The 20831-nt window shown below is 43.3% G+C and overlaps 1 protein-coding gene across 1 annotated transcript in view; it reads right to left on the bottom strand.

The window, feature by feature from the left end:
• Positions 1–609: 609 nt before the first annotated feature.
• LOC311110598 (inositol polyphosphate-5-phosphatase A-like) overlaps positions 610–20831 on the bottom strand; it is a 273383-nt gene continuing 253161 nt past the window's right edge. Inside the window, exons 13-16 of the mRNA XM_084153117.1 lie at positions 10348–10459; positions 3626–3694; positions 2445–2532; positions 610–2216 (exon numbers count right to left, since the gene is read on the bottom strand). Coding sequence (XP_084009243.1) covers positions 2452–2532; positions 3626–3694; positions 10348–10459 — 262 coding nt within the window. The 3' untranslated portion in view covers positions 610–2216; positions 2445–2451. The remainder of the gene's footprint in view (positions 2217–2444; positions 2533–3625; positions 3695–10347; positions 10460–20831) is intronic.

The raw sequence follows: 20831 nt of genomic DNA, 5'->3' as shown, positions 1-20831 counted from the left end.
ACATTTATTCATGCTTAAAGCGCAATAGGATAATTACTATTCTATAGGCTGTAATTAAAGCCCTAATTAATAGCCTGCATTTTTTTTGGAACAAATATAATTTTCCATAGTGCTATAACTCATTTAACTACATATTGCATTTTGTATGCAATTCGATACACTTATACCACGTTTCATTATTGCCCTATTACATTTCTTGGAGTTTTATATAACTGCACTGGTACTACTAATTCACTTGAAAACAGAATTTGGCCACTTTTCATCATCCATCATTGTTTTCTGTAGGTCTACAATATAGGGCCAGGCTATCTGCAATAATCATAGGGTATGCCTATATCTGCATAATGACCAAAGTGGAGGCTTTAGACTGCATGGTTTAACTTGATGTGATACCACAAACTTCATCATGGAAGCAGGAACATCTTTGGAAATATTAATCTTTGGATCTTTAATATTATTGTGCACATAGTAGGATTGTGTCCACTGGTCATGCATGCAAGTTGATCAAGATCCACAAATAAGTAGGCGTTGTCAATAGCATCTTGTTGTGTGGTACAGATGCAACGCTGAAGCGATAGATGCGGTGGAATGATGACAAAACACCCATTTAGTTCTAATGGTTTTATTGCTTGAGAACCGCATAACCAACACTTGAGGCCATGCCGTCCATTGGGTAGAATATAATCTCTATCTGCTGAAAGGAGTGAACAAACTGCGGCTTCTCTTATCACGTGACCAGCGGGAAAAACAAGCAGTTTTGCCTACGAACCAAATCACACTGTCAAGACAACATGAAGTCTGCAGCAGGCACAAAATAATTTCCACATGCAGTGATTTAGATGGAAAACTCAAGGAGCAATCTAACGGCTTCACACAGTCTGTGAACTCTGTAGTGTAGTAAATTAAATCAATAAAAGAAAACATTCGCTTTTCATCAATAGCCTCCCCTAATTGCAGTTTAATGCTCTAACGAGCGATGACAGGAAATTATTTGCAACATAGCAATGAAGGCTGTTGAAGGCTACATACAAAATTAAAAAGCAATTCTTCCTAGTCTTTCCCTCCTTTAGCGTTTTTTTTACAATGTATAATCAAGACCCTTATCTATCAGTTGGGCTGATGTATTTTATGTTATCTCTTCACACTTCATTCTGTGTATACTTGGCACCATAATGCAGTAAAAATAAAAATAAAAAACTTTACATTTTTTAAAGAATACCCAAGCCTATCTAAAAACATCACATTCAGAACCATAATATCATTACATAGAAATAAGTTATAATAATAATAATAATAATGTGAAACTGCTATATATGAAACAATATCTTATATACTTGCACTGCTTAAAACATCATTGGATAGGCTATATGAATCATGTTGGCTGAAAAGTTTTTTTTTTGTCACTTGTAATGATAGATTCAAAGGTCATGGCTGATGGAACACCACAGCAGCCATATTGTCTCCATATACTTCATAACAATTTTGTTAAGAATGATAAATTCTCTCTTTAAAAAGTACAGCATATAAAATGAGATTCAGCTGATGTGTGAGGCATGGCAGTGTGTGAGGCACACAAGTCAGCAACGACAAAAATAAAGAAAAATAAAAGTAATACAAATAATTGAAATTAACTGAAAATATTTATCAATTCTAAACAGTGGGACCACAACGTTTGGTCAGATGAGAGAGAATGGCGCTAAAACCATCAACAACTTTATTTTATACTGTCCAATGTACAAATAAACCTAGCAATATAGATATACAACCTTTTTTGCATAAAAAAAACAAACATCTTACATAATGGAAGTAGCTTCTATACATAGAGACATACCTACAATTGCAATATGGTATCTAAAATAATGTATTTAAGACTGATTTCTATTAGAGTTTTGGCAACAAGGCTGTGACATGGAAAATAGTTGTCCTTCCTTTTTCTGGGGGAATGGGGTGCGTAGCAATGGTAAGGTCAGTGAGGTGTGTCTTATCGCAAACGTCTCTCGGGTGGGTAGTCCAGATACTGACGTGTTGTGTGGAAACACAACAGCTTGTATGGATGAAGTGTTAGAACAACTGCAACTGGTCAGCACTGCTGAACAGTCTGTATAGGGTCTTCAGTGTGTGTGTGTGTGTGTGTGTGTGTGTTGGTGTCCGACTCTTGGTTCTTTTCACAGAGGCGCTTCAGGCAGAGATCTTCTCCACCCTTTGGCACCACTTCCCTGACAAAATAAAGAAAACATACACACACACGCCATGAGAATAATGCATCAGCATCAGGCCATGTATTATAAAAAAAAATAAAAAAAAAGCAATGCAATGCAAAAGATAAAGAAAGCCAAAGCATAATAATACTAATAACAATATTATTAATAATACTAATAATAATAATAACAGTAAAAAGCAATAATAACATTCATTTATTCTTAATAATAAAGAAAAATATTTACCACGACATCACTGCACGTTACAACACTTGTGCTTATTTGCATTAGGTTTACCTGCCCCGGCTGTTAATCGAAAGGACAGGTAGACAGGCTGCCAGACAGAGGGACACAGAAAGACAAATAAGCCAATTAGCAACAGTCCTGCCCTGAGTGGAAAGGCCAAAGGCAAGGGGGCAATACAAGTTTAAAGCCCCCTCTCATACACACACACACACAATCTCTACCATCCATTACACACAGCCTAAACTCGCATACCAGGGGTGCACATATTTTCTGCTGTGTGCTAACTACATTGGACATTTTTTAAACATAGCAGAATGTGATTTTAGCGGGTGCGTGTGATTCTTGGCCTAGGTCTGGTGGAGTCTGTCTCAGTGCCCGGGTCACCTCACACACACACTACTGGCCAGTCCACAGTATGTAATGATGAAAGACTGTGAGGACTTCAGCTTTAAGGCGCCTCTCTCTCTGTCAGCTTAACAGCCACTGTCTAACATTGCAGACTGGAGGGACTGTGTTAAATACTGTCTATAAAGTCAGCATGACAAAAGAGCCTCTGATCACAATATGACTGTTCACAGCCAACTTTTGGTTTCACTATAGACACATACAGAATATGTTCAGAAGAAATTACAGTAATAGGTCAATGGAGTAATAATTTAAGGTAAGGCTCTGTCGTAGCCGGCCGCGACCGGGAGACCCATGGGGCGGCGCACAATTGGCCCAGCGTCGTCCAGGGTATGGGAGGGAATGGCCGGCAGGGATGTAGCTCAGTTGGTAGAGCATGGCGTTTGCAACGCCAGGGTTGTGGGTTCGATTCCCACGGGGGGCCAGTATGATTTTTTGTTTTGTTTAAATAATGTATGCACTCACTAACTGTAAGTCGCTCTGGATAAGAGCGTCTGCTAAATGACTAAAATGTAATGTAAATGTAAGGTAGTTGTACTAATCTAATTTACGAGTCATATTCTTCAAAATCAAGGACAATACAGAATACCATTAATTGAAAATTACTGGAAATCCCACATTTCAATAAAGTGCAAACTTTTAGTTTTCAATTGAAACAATAGAACATGATGAAATAATGTACTCACATACAAATCCATAGACAGACAGACAAACACACACCCACATACAGGCACAACACAATACAACCCAGAAGTGGGCTATGCCTGTGATGTTACCTTGTGGTCCCCCATGCAGACGTTGGACCCTATATTGTCATAGACCAAGTTTTTATCTTCATTTTCAGGCTGAGAAAAAAATGCAACAACACATTAAAACAATGGTGAATACAGAGCAGTATAAACATGTAAACAAAGACTAACAAACATAATTCAGTGTGCAGAATAATTGTATTCGTTGCCATTTTGAGGATTCTATTTTATTATTTTGCTTAAATTTAATGTTATTACATGAAACGTATTATCTTAGACATTTCGTGAGTATTCACCCCCCTTGGCATTTCTCCTATTTTGTTGCCTTACAACCTGGAATTAAAATGGATTATTTTGGGGTTTGTATGATTTCATTTACACAACATGCCTACCACTTTGAAGATGCAAAAATATTTTTTCTTGTGAAACAAACAAGAAATAAGACAAAAAAACTGAAAACCTGAGCGTGCATAACTATTCACCCCCCCAAAGTCAATACTTTGTAGAGCCACCTTTTGCAGCAATTAAAGCTGCAAGTCTCTTGGGGTATGTCTCTATAAGCTTGGCACATCTAGCCACTGGGATTTTTGCCCATTCTTCAAGGCAAAACTGCTCCAGCTCCTTCAAGTTGGATGGGTTCCGCTGGTGTACAGCAATCTTTAAGTCATACCACAGATTCTCAATTGGATTGAGGTCTGGGTGGGCTTTGACTAGGCCATTCCAAGACATTTAAATGTTTCCCCTTAAACCACTCAAGTGTTGCTTTAGCAGTATGCTTAGGGTCATTGTCCTGCTGGAAACTGAACCTCCGTCCCAGTCTCAAATCTCTGGAAGACTGAAACAGGTTTCCCTCAAGAATTTCCCTGTATTTAGCGCCATCCATAATTCCTTCAATTCTGACCAGTTTCCCAGTCCCTGCTGATGAAAAACATGGTGTTCTCTGGGTGATGAGAGGTGTTGGGTTTGCGCCAGACATAGCGTTTTCCTTGATGGCCAAAAAGCTCAATTTTAGTCTCATCTGACCAGACTACCTTCTTCCATATGTTTGGGGAGTCTCCCACATGCCTTTTGGCGAACACCAAAACGTGTTTGCTTATTTTTTTCTTAAAGCAATGGCTTTTTTCTGGCCACTCTTCAGTAAAGCCCAGCTCTGTGGAGTGTATGGCTTAAAGTGGTCCTATGGACAGATACTCCAATCTCCGCTGTGGAGCTTTGCAGCTCCTTCAGGGTTATCTTTGGTCTCTTTGTTGCCTCTCTGATTAATGCCCTCCTTGCCTGGTCCGTGAGTTTTGGTGGGCGGCCCTCTCTTGGCAGGTTTGTTGTGGTGCCATTTTCTTTCAATTTTTCAAATAATGGATTTAATGGTGCTCCGTGGGATGTTAAAAATTTCGGATATTTTTTTATAACCCAACCCTGATCTGTACTTCTCCACAACTATGTCCCTGACCTGTTTGGAGAGCTCATTGGTCTTCATGGTGCCGCTTGCTTGGTGGTGCCCCTTGCTTAGTGGTGTTGCAGACTCTGGGGCCTTTCAGAACAGGTGTATATATATTGAGATCATGTGACAGATCATGTGACACTTAGATTGCACACAGGTGGACTTTATTTAACTAATTATGTGACTTCTGAAGGTAATTGGTTGCACCAGATCTTATTTCGGGGCTTCATAGCAAAGGGGGTGAATAGATATGCATGCACCACTTTTCCGTTATTTATTTTTTAGAATTTTTTGAAACAAGTAATTTTTTTCATTTCACTTCACCAATTTGGACTATTTTGTGTATGTCCATTACATGAAATCCAAATAAAAATCAATTTAAATTACAGGTTGTAATGCAACAAAATAGGAACAACGCCAAGGGGGATGAATACTTTTGCAAGGCACTGTATAAGTAAACCTGATCCTGAAGTACTAGCCTACCCCTGATTGCATATGCCTTCTTTATAACTAACAACAGGGTTTAAATGGAGTTCAATAAACCTTTAAAACTCAATATTGCACAATTTATTTGAAGATTGAATTGAGTGAGTAGACATGAACTGTACCAAGACCATATTTACCTCCCAAACAAAAAGCGCTGATTCAGTATATGAATGAATCATGTTCCATATCTCACACAAAGGAAGTGTCAAACACTGAGACATTAATCTCAGGCCTAGAGTATAATAAATCATATTTATCTTGTAGAACTAAATACTTTTTAAACAGTCAGAGCGGTCAGCTGTGACTAGGTGAACAACGCTGCCACTTGAGAAGGAACACAGAGTAGCTTTAGAATGGGCCATAAACTTAAATCCAAATGAACTTCAAACCTATCCTGCTAGTCTAAGGTCACCAGTGCGCTGGTGTGCACCTTGCAGTGGGTACCTCACTCTGCCTCTCTGAGGGGCCACGCTCTAGCACTTTCCCCAACCGCCTGCCAAACGCCTGAGTCGCTGCCTCCCGCAGCCCGGGATACATTCATCACATACAGACCTGATAATTTACAAAGGCAGCATCAAATTGTGGATTTTCGGCCTGCATAATCTTTAGACAGATAAACAAATTACCAGGGCCCTCCTGCAGAAACAGAGCGCTCGGCTGAACATTCATTACCGCGCTTCCACCCTTTGGCGCTGTGCCGCGAAGGCGGCGGGCAACCTTCGGCGTGTTAGGGCTCGGCAAGCAGAAAATAACATGATGGCGAGTTAACCGACCGTGCCATGATAGATGATACCACTAGGACGCCTGTTTACAGGCCCATGTCTCAACAATCTGTAATGCTGCCTGGGAGTGACTGTGTGTGTGTGTGTCTGTGGTGTGTGTGTGTGTGTGTATGCTCAGTGCATCATCAGCCAATCTGTGAACATTTTAACGTAAGGAGACTCAGCCTGTTCCCTTAATTATAAACAATTAACCTGTAATTGAGAAAATAAATAATTGTTGAACTACTATTTGTAGAAACAATTGATAGGCTTTTTGGTGGCTCTTTAGCGTTTTGGAAAGGGGGGTAGGCCAAACCTTCCTGTAAAGCCTCAGTATATGATAAGAAAGGCCAGAAAGGAATTATTCTCATTTGTTCAGGACAAAGGAAAGCCAACTTCCTTCTGTGTACTGGGGCTCAAAGATGTGTGTGGCTGTGAGCAGACTACTGTACTGGGCTGTTATCCTGGAGACTCCTGCACACACCCAGACCATCAAATACAGTGGGGGAAAAAAGTATTTAGTCAGCCACCAATTGTGCAAGTTCTCCCACTTAAAAAGATGAGAGAGGCCTGTAATTTTCATAATAGGTACACGTCAACTATGACAGACAAATTGAGATCTTTTTTTCCAGACAATCACATTGTAGGATTTTTTATGAATTTATTTGCAAATTATGGTGGAAAATAAGTATTTGGTCACCTACAAACATGCAAGATTTCTGGCTCTCACAGACCTGTAACTTCTTCTTTAAGAGGCTCCTCTGTCCTCCACTCGTTACCTGTATTAATGGCACCTGTTTGAACTTGTTATCAGTATAAAAGACACCTGTCCACAACCTCAAACAGTCACACTCCATAATCCACTATGGCCAAGACCAAAGAGCTGTCAAAGGACACCAGAAACAAAATTGTAGACCTGCACCAGGCTGGGAAGACTGAATCTGCAATAGGTAAGCAGCTTGGTTTGAAGAAATCAACTGTGGGAGCAATTATTAGGAAATGGAAGACATACAAGACCACTGATAATCTCCCTCTATCTGGGGCTCCACGCAAGATCTCACCCCGTGGGGTCAAAATGATCACAAGAACGGTGAGCAAAAATCCCAGAACCACACGGGGGGACCTAGTGAATGACCTGCAGAGAGCTGGGACCAAAGTAACAAAGCCTACCATCAGTAACACACTATGCTGCCAGGGACTCAAATCCTGCAGTGCAAGACGTGTCCCCCTGCTTAAGCCAGTACATGTCCAGGCCCGTCTGAAGTTTGCTAGAGTGCATTTGGATGATCCAGAAGAGGATTGGGAGAATGTCATATGGTCAGATGAAACCAAAATATAACTTTTTGGTAAAAACTCAATTCGTCGTGTTTGGAGGACAAAGAATGCTGAGTTGCATCCAAAGAACACCATACCTACTGTGAAGCATGGGGGTGGAAACATCATGCTTTGGGGCTGTTTTTCTGCAAAGGGACCAGGACGACTGATCCGTGTAAAGGAAAGAATGAATGGGGCCATGTATCGTGAGATTTTGAGTGAAAACCTCCATCCATCAGCAAGGGCATTGAAGATGAAACGTGGCTGGGTCTTTCAGCATGACAATGATCCCAAACACACCGCCCGGGCAACGAAGGAGTGGCTTCGTAAGAAGCATTGCAAGGTCCTGGAGTGGCCTAGCCAGTCTCCAGATCTCAACCCCATAGAATATCTTTGGAGGGAGTTGAAAGTCCGTGTTGCCCAGCGACAGCCCCAAAACATCACTGCTCTAGAGGAGATCTGCATGGAGGAATGGGCCAAAATACCAGCAACAGTGTGTGAAAACCTTGTGAAGACTTACAGAAAACGTTTGACCTGTGTCATTGCCAACAAAGGGTATATAACAAAGTATTGAGAAACTTTTGTTATTGACCAAATACTTATTTTCCACCATAATTTGCAAATAAATTCATTAAAAATCCTACAATGTGATTTTCTGGATTTTTTTTCTCATTTTGTCTGTCATAGTTGACATGTACCTATGATGAAAATTACCGGCCTCTCTCATCTTTTTAAGTGGGAGAACTTGCACAATTGGTGGCTGACTAAATACTTTTTTTCCCCACTGTTAATGGCAGGCACTGCTACAGTACTACAGAAGAGAGGTGCTACTGTGGAAGAAGGGATGCTCTGGTGTTGTGGTCAGTAAAGGATCTCTCCTCTCCATTGACAGGCGGCCAGTTCCTCCCCATACAGGTTCAATAGTCCACACCGTCGGAAAGCAAAAATAATAGTTTTCATTTTGGACAAATTCAGAGTATCTCTCTGTTTTACCACATTTCAGACCATTTTGTGCCTACTGAACACCTGCCATGCCATGTCGAGGTGGCTGCCTTCACTTAAATCTAGACCTGGCCTCATGGTGTAATTTAGTCTCATTTATCACATCAGATTCCTTCCAACTGTTCTCTTGTCAGGGACTATCTCCAATTTAATAAAGTGTGAGAGTGCACTTTTAGACACAATACATTTTTCCTCTTGTCACCTTAAAAACCACAGTAATCAAATAGGTGGAGAAACTTAATCTATTCAGTGGGCTGATTAAAGCAAAAATGGGACGTCTGAGTGTAAATTGAACTGACAGATTTATACACACTCCTTTGCCGACAACAACTGCAACCAACAGGGAAAACATACAAAAAGGATGCATTTGTCAAAGTTGTAGTTACATGGAAAATGTTAAGTTAGGCTGATAGCCTCCAGTATCTTTCTATGCTGCAATAGTCTATGTGCCGGGGGGCTAGGGTCAGTCTGTCCTATCTGGTGAAATTCTCCTGTCTTATCTGGTGTCCTGTGTGAACTATGCTCCCTCTAATTATATATATCTCTCTCTCTCCTCCTTCTCCCTCCCTCTCGCCACCCCCACCCAGAGGACCTGAGCCCTTGGACCATGCCTCAGGACTACCTGGCCTGATGACTCCTGGCTGTCCTCATCCCCAGTCCACCTGGTCGTGCTGCTGATCCAGTTTCTGCTGTTCTGCCTGTGGCTATGGAACCCTGACCTGTTCACCATCGTGCTACCTTGTCCCGGACCTGCTGTTTTCGTCTCTCTCTCCCTCCCTCCCTCCCTCTCTGTCTCGACCTCTGAACGCTCGGCTATGAAAAGTAAACTGACATTTACTCCTGAGGTGCTGACAACCACTGTGATTATTATTTAACCCTGCTGGTCAACACAGTGAATGTTAGAACACCTTTGAGAACGATCTGGCCTTAATGGCCATGTACTCTTATAATCTCCACCCTGCACAGCCAGAAGAGGACTGGCCACCCCTCAGAGCCTGGTTCCTCTCTAGATTTCTTCCTAGGTTTCTGCCTTTCTAGGGAGTTTTTCCAAGCCACCGTGCTTCTACATCTACATTGCATGCTGTTTGGGGTTTTAGGCTGGGTTTCTGTATAAGTACATGTAAAAAGGGATTTATAAAGACATTTTATTTGATTTTGATTAGTAAACATGTTAGGAAATGCCCTTTGTGTAGATGCCAAGTGCTAAAGAGGTATTAGAAACAGTTTTGTATTATCCAACCCCAGGCTACACTTGTCAAGATCCGCCATGTTCTCTAAACGTCATAGCCAGATGGGAACAGAAGGGAGGGACTAGCCATGGTCGATTTTTCATGTAATCCATCAAATAACTGGGGAAAGACAACAGTCTGGAGCCCAAACTGGTGCTGTGCTGACGGGGAGTGACGGAGAGGTGGCAGATTGGTTGGAAGCTTACAATACCTCTCCTGGATTTGGACAGGGTGGTGGGCCACAGCTTTGGGCTCTGCCACTGTGTTGACTCTGAGAATAAGCAGACAGAGGGATCTCCAGCTTTATAGAGCCATTATGGCCCACTGGCACTCTATAAGATCGGGGATATATATACTGTCTGTGTGGACCCTGGGTTTAACTCTCCATATGAATATTCACACACAGTACATCCCTCCATCTGGGTGGCTGGCAGAACGGGGGGGAGAAAGGAGGAGTGAGAGGTTAAACTCACTTTTAAGGCTAGGTCTTTGGCTACATATACACAAGGTTAAACTCACCTTTAAGACCAGGTCTTTAGCTGTGGCAGACATGAGGACACGGTCACACCAGGCAGGGCATCTGGTGTCCATGTACTGCTTTCCCTGACTGCTGTCTTCACTGTACGGATAACTGTGGAAACAAACCCAAACAACACACCATCTTCAGTTACAGTTCATATAACAAGGGTCCATAAAAGACAACTCTGTGTATTCTAATGTTGATTGTGTAAAAGGCATAGCCAACAAAGGAGTTTAGTTTTGCAAACTGAGTTTCTAAGTTTGGGGCTAAAGTACAGAAAAGGAGAAAACACTGAATCCAATTAGATACACAGCTTTGACTTTCTGGAAATAATCTTTCGAACATACACACATGGAAGGATGGCTCAATCAGAGCAATCTTGTGAGGAAAAAGCCATGCCAACTGTACAGGGTCTGAAGATCTCGCTGTGGAAGAAGCTGAGTGAGTAAGTGAGAGAGTGACAGAGAGAGAGAGAGAAAGAGCGAGAGAAAGAGAAAGAGAGAAAGAAAGAGCCAGAGCAGAGGGAGTTTCAGTCTCAGTGTTCTCTCTCTCAGAAACATACAGCAGCTACATCCCTATGCAGTCATCAAAAAGAGATTAGGGCTGTGGCAAATGGCCAAGTGAGATTGTATCTGGTAACAGGAGGAACAATCGGATGATTTAAGTAGCCCGGGCCCGCCGGGAAGCCCATCGAGCCGATACAGATTTACATTGTTGAGAATTCAATTTGGCCCTCCAGCTCATCAAACAGCATCAGATTTACATGCCACCAATCCAATTTGTTTGCGGGGCTCATCAGGATAGGACCGGGTTTACATACTGTAATACCAATCCAATTTGCTCCTTCAGTGCTACACACAGGGCTCACCGCGGCGTAACACAACACGCATCGCCCGGGTCCAGTAATAAACTAATGACAAAATAACCACAGCCGTCCTATATTACCCAAAGCACTATTGTCAAGAAGCTTGGGTGAAGACATAATAAGACTTGAAAGTAACAGTGTATCTGGGATTACATACTGTAAATGTCATGTGTGATTATTATTTCTATTTGTGTCTGTGTGTGTGCATGCATATGGGGGTGTTTCACTATAATGTGATGACATGGCGACCCCTCCTAGTATTCTCCAATCAGTCAGTCAGATGGGTCCATCTGTCCGAATGAGAGGCTGCTGATTAAATATTTTTGTCCTGTTAGCACACAGCTATCGGACACATTTACCTAGCTAACTAGCGGCTGCGAGTACACACACAGGCACCTCCTTAGGCCAATCAGCCATGCTGTGAAAGGCAGGCCAACATACACTGTCACATGGCAGCCATGAAGGCAGAGTGTGTTACTCTCAGGCAGCCAGGCAGGGAACCAACTGGGCAAACAGAGGCCTGGTAAACACCCCCAAACGCACACACACAATGCACTGGGACAGCTGCCACAGCACAGGGGGCAATGTTACAGTTGTGCCATGGCGACCAGCGTGACCACAGACTGGGGACTATGGGACAGGGGCGGGGGGTGGGAATAGGGGACGATAGGTACCCACATCCGGCCAGCACACAGCACCCCCCGCTGGGTGAACAAACAGGCCTGCAGAGGGCTCCTTACAGGCTCCTTACAGAGCACATAGCCTCCAATTGACATTAATGGCATTTAATTTTTTTATTAGGCATTTTTAATGATTATACATATAACAGACAGAACAGGTAGAGGGCAGAACACACACGGATCCCCTACCAAATCAAATCAAACCCACCCCAACCCCCCCATGCTCTAACAGAGCCCCACCCCAAAACCAGACTTAAACATTTACATTTACATTTACGTCATTTAGCAGACGCTCTTATCCAGAGCGACTTACATTATTATTATTTTTTTCATACACCCTGTGGGAATCGAACCCACAACCCTGGCGTTGCAAACGCCATGCTCTATCAACTGAGCTACATCCCTGCCGGCCATTCCCTCCCCTACCCTGGACGACGCTGGGCCAATTGCGCGCCGCCCCATGGGTCTCCCGGTCACGGCCGGCTACGACAGAGCCTGGATTCGAACCAGGATCTCTAGTAAAGCAGGCATGATATACAATGAGTAATATAACCAACATTAATTTCACTTTAAGCATGTGGAAATGCAGCAGGTTTTGGTATGCTAAAGAAGGGATGAAGGATGGATCCACAGGATGAAAGTCTTTCAGAGAGGAGAGAAAGAATAGGATGAGGGATACAGAGAGATAGAGAAGAGGGGGGGTAAAGAGGGCTCAGACAGAAAAAGAGAGTGCGGGAGGAAAAGAGGAAAGTCATCAAAGTGGCTCGGGATCAAGCCATCTTCAGGGGTGACCTAGCTTCAGACTCTCCATATAGTCCATACAGTGAACTGGCCCTAAATTACTATGCTATCTCTCTATTGTAAGGGAAATATAAGGGAGTATTCAACCTCTCATAGCATATTGCTGTGGAGCATATTCCAAAAACAAACCACTATCACTGGTTTTGATGATAAAATAGCAATCGTAAAAGATGATTAATCATTGTATAAGGTGATTAACAATACTCAACAATGGCGATTAAACGATAACTGTGCAGGCAGTCCTGCCTTCCTCTTACTCTCCCCTTCTCACCCCACCCTCCAATTGCCCCAATTGAGATAACAGGTCCTAATGCAACAGCAAACACCAGAGTGGTGGCTTTGGGGAGTGCTGTGTGATTAATGTGTCCGATTAAGGCGCTCACAAACTTATCTGAAAGCAAACGGGGCGAGTGGGCGTATGGGCCGGAGCCCGTCAGCTCCTATCGGGCACTTATTGCCCGCAGCAAGACTAATTACACTAATTAATGGGGCCGAGCTGATAAACTCAACAATTGCCCACCTGTGTGTGTGACAGTGTGCCATGCTCGCTGTGAGACAGAGCCTGTGCATGCAAGCACATGCACGCGCACCCAGTCCGTTGGCCAGACTTCTGTCCTTCAGGCAGGCTACTGTGGTGGTACTGCACCTGGCTCCATAGGTGCCTGAGCAATGGCGCAGCTGCCCCCCCCCCCACTCCCCTTTCAAAATAGCGGTGCAAACTAATGTTTTTGCACCCCCACTTTTTTACCAGAAAATGATCATGATACATTGGGTAATTTGTCATTTCTTTTTTTTTTGTGATCAAATGTTTTAATTATTTTTAATAAGGTACACAAAACAGGTACACATGGACAGAGAAACAAGTGACAAGACCGAACAAGGCGCCAGACTGAAATAAGTTGTGAGATGATAGGGCCAAATTTGAGTTTGCAATGTTTGAGCGGGATATCAGAATGGATTATGTCTTGTAAGGGGCAACTCGCTTTTCCTCCATTTCAATGATTAGTAATGTTTTGAGCTAGTCTGTATTAACATAGATATGTCCATTTTTTATATGATATAATAATTAACAGATTGCATTTTGCACCCTCTCCCCCGTCGCCTCAAGATGAATGGCTTTGTCCACTCAAAGTTTTGTTTTGCTCCTGCGAACACTGTTTTGGTTCAGTGCAGTTAGAAAGCACTAGGTTGCACCACTGATGTTTAAAATGAAAAGGCACCTGCAAAATAAAATAGTTTATCTATTTTGTTGTGCTGTTATACTTGTATCGTTGTCCGATGGTGTTGTTCCAGGGGTGTTGTTGCACACTGTATCATTTGACCTGCGTTCACCACAAGCAAATGTATTGTATCATTTCACTTTAGCGTAGACTATGAGTAGCCTTCCATCAGCCTACCAAAGGTTGCACCTTAACAGAAAACTGCATGTCCGGTAGCTCGTGGGCTATCAATGAGTAGCTCTCGCAAGTAGATAGTGAGAAATAATCAGTAGGCCTAATATTACATGATTAAATCAGTGAAATAATGTTCCTCCCCAAGCTGTTTACAGGCATTTAACACCATTCTGCATTTTTGCGATATATTTTCCCAACTTCAATCGGTTAAATCACATTGTTAAAATGTTTTCATTCAGTTAGAAAAGTAACAGTAACAGTGTCTGTATGTGCCTACGCACCAAATGAAAAAGCACAGGATATTTGTGTCTGGATAAAACAGTTCTGCTTACGGGCCCCTATATAAAAATAGCAAAAAAAGTTAAAATGATTGCCTGACAGGTTGGTGCGAAATCTGTATCTCCGCTGCGCTGTATCAGCACCATGGACAGAGCGCGCCGCGGAGTGTGTGTGTGTGTTTGTGTGTAGGGGGTCTATGGAAAGCCACTGGACGGTTAGGTATGACTGCTTTGGGTTTCCATAAAATGCACTGCTCATCTGTGGTAGGCTAAGTGAATTATGTGGTATTTACATTTACGTCAATTAGCAGACGCTCTTACCCAGAGCGACTAACAAATTGGTGCATTCAACTTATGATAGCCAGTGGGATAACCCAATTTTTTTTTTATATGGGGGGGGGGGGGGGGGGTAGAAGGATTACTTTTATACTATTCCGGGTATTCCTTAAAGAGGTAGGGTTTTAAGTGTCTCCGGAAGTTGGTCAGTGACTCCGCTGTCCTGGCATCGTGGGTGAGCTTGTTCCACCATTGGGGTGCCAGAGCAGCGAATAGCTTTGGCTGGGCTGAGCGGGAACTGTGCTTCCATAGAGGTAGGGGGGCTAGCAGGCCAGAGGTGGATGAACGTAGTGCCCTCGTTCGCGCCAACCTGTCCCTTCTTGGTCAAAAGCACTCAATGGTCTCGGCATTTGAACTTTATGTTTATTGTGGTATAGCGTGATATAAGCAGAATTCAATATAATTCCAATGAAAGAACCCAAATGACGCCCCTGGGTATAGCTACATATCGGTATGTTTCATCATCATAATAGATAACCATAGAAATAGAATGTAGGCTTTCTTAGTAGCCTACTGCTTTTCCTGGTTGTAAATGGAACTGTACGTATTGGAAACGTGTTTATGGTAGGTCGGCATTGCTTAATTGCTTACGTGGGTGGGTCGCATTTGATCAAAAGAAGTGTATTGTGCCATATTGCAATGTTTTGCTGAACTCTTGAGCTGCATGATTTTTCATGTTTGAAGCAGGTCTATAGGCCTATTTATTTAGCAAGACAGCTATGCATGGCTGCATCTTGCTGTAGGCTATGTTTTGGCTTTTCCTTTTGTTTACTGTTAATGTAACTAGACAAAATATAGATTGTGTCATGCCTTTATCGATCTGATATTTTGTTTATAGACCTATAGTACGCCTACCGCTGTTTTGTTCTGTTCGCATTCACAGTTGTGTTGGTATTCTAAGCCAAACTGCTATTCAGTATTTTGTTTTGCATGAATAACTAGGCTACTATTTTCAGCATTTAGTTTGCATTATTTTGATAAGTCAGCTGTGTGAACAGGTGCATTCACATAGGCAGTTTGTAATATGTGAATTACCCTATCTATCTTGTAGTCTATATTCATTGCTAAATAGGCCTTGCTTTAGTGTGTAGGGCGCTGTCCATTGTGCTGATACAGCGCAGCAGAGATGGGCTACAGATTTCGCACCAACCTGTCACTTCAAAAGCACTCAATGGTCTCGGCATTTGAACTTTATGTTTATTGTGGTGGTATAGCGTGAAATAAGTAGAATTCAATATAATTCCAATGCAATAACCCCCCAAAATTGTGTCCCCTCACCAATTCCAACTGCCCCCTTAGTCACTTTATCCTGGTGCCGGGTCTGTCTGCTTGTCTGGGTAAGTAATATCGACCAAATATGCCTTTTCTACCCTCTTTGCATCAAGTATGTATGCTGCTGAGACAAGTCAATAAAAAAAATGTTCATGGTGACAGTGCTCTAAACAACGGCGCAAAAAAAAAGTCAAGACCCCCACCCCCCCAAGCTTTTGCACCCCTACTTTCAGACAAAGTCAGGCGCCCATGCTTGGCTCAACTACCTAAACAGTTTTGTTTCTATGAACCACCTGTGGCTGTGTGTAATGCATAATGCATTGTGAACAATATGTATTCATAAAGGTGGTTTTAAGGAGCCATGAGCTGGTGTCAATGCTTATAGTGAAATCGTGATGCACTATGGCACGACGGAAAGCATTGGAAATTATGTAGTCAAATGTGTACCTGCACATCATTGAAAACATCCTCTTTTGTTGGGCTATAAACTCACATGAAAAATTCACTGACTTCAACACAGGGACTTCTCTCAAAGCCACTACACCATTACTCATTCTTCATGTGGGGTTTAATGTTTGACAGCCTGCTGTGACATCACTCATAGGTTCTTCCGGTAAGTGTCAGTTGTGTGTTTGAGCAGTACAGAGGATTGGCGAGGTGAAACCTAGTGTATCAGTCAGACCTGGGTTGAAATACTATTTGAAATATTTCAAATACTTGTAGCGTTTGCTCTAGTCCTGGAGTGCTAGATGGGTGGGGTTTGCACTTTTGCAAGTATTCTATTGGTTCCATTGCACCAGACCAGCTCAATCAAGCCCAGATAAAGTATTTGAAATGAATTCAAATAGTATTTGAACCCAGGTCTGAGAGAGCGGAGGTGGGCCGGGCCAGGCCAATTGAGAGCCTTTATCCCGAGGCTGCAATCACAAAGCTCTGGTGAGCGCCATCCAGGCCAGGCCCGTTCCGTCCCACATTTCCTATCTCCCAGCCAAATGCCATTATCTTGTTCTACATAGTGACAAATAAGTGACAAGCCAAACATATTTAACGAGGGCAATATAAACTAGTGAATATCGGCAGGAAGCCAGAGATTAGAGTTGTTACAGTATTAATGACACAAGGGCAGAGGTCAGGAGGGGCATGATGGGGCTAAGGTCACATGACTCAGTGTCACGGGGCTGTACGGACGCAGGGATTGGCTGAGCTGTCAGGTAATTTTATTTTCACTGGAAAATGTTTTAAAAATTGAATGATACCTCTTCTGCTCAGCCATATTTGTTTACCGTTGTCAAGGGAGGCTTGGCAAAACAAGGCCGGGAGCAGGAAAAGAGGATAGACACCTCCATTTTCATTTACAAAGATCAGCCACACAAACTGCTATCAATAAATCTCCCTGAATGTTTGCTCCGCATTTCAGGGTTGGGGAGCTCACCGCCACAACATTGGCCCAACACAAACACTGTGTCAAATGCCACAGGTTACTCAGAGGTTGTGTGTGTGTTCACATGTTGTGTGTGTGTGTGTGTGTGTGTACTGGACAGACTGCTACACTCTGTCCAAGAGGTTCTGTATCAGTGAAGAGCTGCATCTATTCTGCAGCCCCCCTTTCACTCAAGAGGAAGTCTTGAGCGTCTATTTAACCCCTATATATACCAGAGGCGTTTAAACAAAAGCTCCCTCTCATCCCAGTGAAGCTTTAGTGCAGGATAGAGGCACACAGACACATGGCCATTGGAAATGGCCAGCTATCATCATACTACAATAGCCCCTCATCATTTTTTATGGCTCCCCAGCAGTTAGAATAATGGATGTGTTGAGAGTGTGAAACAATGTTCCTCCTCAGCTGATGATAACGCTCAATCTCCTCTACACTCCAGCGAATAATACCAGCTGTGTGTGCATGCCTTAGAATCCCTCTCTTACAGTAGTTAACAAACATCTGTGGTACTCCATAAACAGAGTCACGCGCCTCCACCGGAGTATAGGAGAACCATTCAGAGGAGAGGCGCTAGAACAAGAATGTCCTTCACTTGGCTTACCCTGGCCAGCACACATGCACACACACAGTGACATCATTCTTAAGATGCCCAGGAGGCGGGATCTCGGTGTCTTCCTCATTCTGCAGGGAGAGTAGGAGAGTCAGTGTAGGGCCTCCCGAGTGGTGCAGCGGTCTAAGGCATTGCAGTGCTAGAGGCGTCACTACAGACCCGGGTTCGATCCCGGTCTATGTCGCAGCCGGCCGTGACCGGGAGACCCATGAGGCGGCAAACAATTGGCCCAGCGTCGTCCGGGTTAGGGGAGGGTTTGGCCGGCCGGGATGTCCTTGTTCCATCGCCATTTACCGACTCCTTGTGGCAGGCCGGGCGCATGCACGGTGACTCGTTGTGCCAGTTGTACAGTGTTTCCTCCGACACATTGGTGCGGCTGGCTTCCGGGTTAAGCGAGCGATGTGTCAAGAAGCAGTGGGGCTTGGAAGGGTCATTTTTCGGCGAATGCATGGCTCTCGACGTTCGCCTATCCTGAGTCCGTACGGGAGTTGCATCGATGGGACAAGACTGTAACTACCAATTTGACATCACGAAATTGGGGAGAAAAAGGTGTAAAAAAAAAAAAAAAAACATTTGAGAGTCAGTGTGCCAAGAAATGTTTACCAATGGCCTTACTGGCACATTCACAAATTCCACCATTCAATGAAGAAACATCACACTCAGTAAAGCACTGTTATCCAATGGTGAACTGTTGGAAAATCTAACATGGCCATAAATTATAATGGATAGCAGTCAGCTGCTTGTTTTCAACTGAAACTTGTTTTCTGTCTTTATTGAAGGGACAGGGGACGGATGAGCGTTTCGAGAGCATGTCCTGGAGAATTGGCAGATCAACACTTATGTCATTGGACCAAATGCTATTTTCCTCCCTAAACTGAGGTAATTTGTTTTTCTCAAGGTTTTCTTTCCCCTGCACTGTAAATTCTGTGTCTTTTCCCAGGGGGGAAGTCACTCTTCGGCCCATCCTCATAGACCCGCCATGTTTGGAAAATGTATGCTAACTTGCCAAGGTTGGTCCCGGGGCGCTCCCAGCTTTCTGTTAAACACCAAACGGTGAAGAGACAACTGTTTATCAGCAGCCCTCCTCGCCCACCCTGCCACTCCTTAGCTCACGACCTCCTGGCCGATTCGCCCCTCTCCACTCCTCTCTGCTTCTCCTGCCCCTGGCCTGTCTAGACTTGGCAAACATAAACGCATGGGACTGTAGTCATCCTTTCTAGCTCAAGCGCCTTCCCATCTTTCTCTCTTTCCGCTCTCACCTCTCCATCTCCCCTTCTACCTCCTCCATATCTCTTTCTGTGTAGTGGACTCATGTGGCCGTACATTGATGGAGTTAGAACCCCAATCTGTCTGATGACGCTCAAAATCCCCCCAGAACCCATTCAGGGTAATCTGGTTAAAGCAGGAATAAATGATTCCCCTACTCTCTCATTGTTCACTGAATTTTCCCCCGCCAGGGTTTATATTACATTTTTGCATCGATCTTAGACAAAAAAAGGGCAAAGAAATCTGATAATGGGCAGTACTAAAAGCATTCTCCTAAATCAATCGAAATATATGAATAATATAAGTTACTCAACCTCCTTATATGTTTTAAGGGAGATTACCTTAGTTATGCTACTCCAGAAAACCAAATCAAATGTAAAATTGTAAGTATACCATTCAGTTATTTTCAGTCTTGGGGCCATGCTGTCATTTGTTACGAAGATGTTGGTCAACCTTTGCACAAGCACCTTTCTTGAAATTGCTCAGAAGAGCGTTAATGGAATGGATGGCGCTTACTAGTTTGATCATATGTGATTGGTTTACAATTGATAGACTGTGCCTCATTCCCAACTACCAAACTCCAACAGATATCACCTTTTAAAATATGTGTGCGTGCACTCCTGTGTGAATGGTATAGCCCTTAGCCTATCAGCGTGTGGCAGCCGGCTGGCACCAGGTACAACTCTCGCGGGCTATGGCCAAATTCCACACCCCGATGGCCGAGTGCTTAGACATGTCACGGCCAACTTTGACAGACGACTTCTTGAAGGTGAGCGATATGAATTTACAGCTTGTTGCACATTCCATGAATGCAAACACGATGCACGAGAATGTATGGGACAGACAATTAAATAACGTATAGTCTAAATAACACTATAGTGTCTTATTCAAAAAATGGAATGGAACCTCCAGTTTGGAGCGTTTGGGCTTTTACTGCAGCCTGGTGGAGGTGAGAGAGGATCATGATTATTTGCTGTTACACATTTTCACAACCTTATACCTACAGTTCTTGCCCTGTATTCATAAAGCGTCTCAGAGTAAGAATACTGATTTAGGATCAGGTCCCCCCTGTCCATACAATCTTACTCATTATGATCAAAAAAGACAAAACTGATCCTATATCAGCACTCCTACTCTAAGACGCTTTGAGAATACAGGCCCTAATCTCTAAACAAAAATAATCGAGGGTTTGATGACATCTTTATACCTGGCAACATGCTACATTTCCTAAAATACAGTGACAACTAGGCTATGGTTTTCCACTCAATTTCACAAGTGGACATAGACTACAACATGCAGGATTCATTGATAGATTAAACACGAGTGACCAGTATTGACTTATCGATTGAATGCAAGCGAGCGTGTGTGTGTGTGTGTGTGTGTGTGTGTGTGTGTGTGTGTGTAGAGGGCCTCTGATGGCCTGTGTTAAGGGGAGTAATAACCTCACAGATGGTGAGGGGCTGGTCCGTAGCAGGCTATGTGATGGAGAACAATCTTTGAGTGCTTGATTGCTCATGGAGTACAAGGGAGATCTGACAGGGGG

Source organism: Coregonus lavaretus (assembly GCF_964263955.1).
Source record: "Coregonus lavaretus genome assembly, chromosome: 36".
NCBI lineage: Eukaryota > Metazoa > Chordata > Actinopteri > Salmoniformes > Salmonidae > Coregonus > Coregonus lavaretus.
The sequence above is the reverse complement of the archived record's forward strand: the minus strand, read 5'-3'. Positions and strand labels throughout refer to the sequence as shown.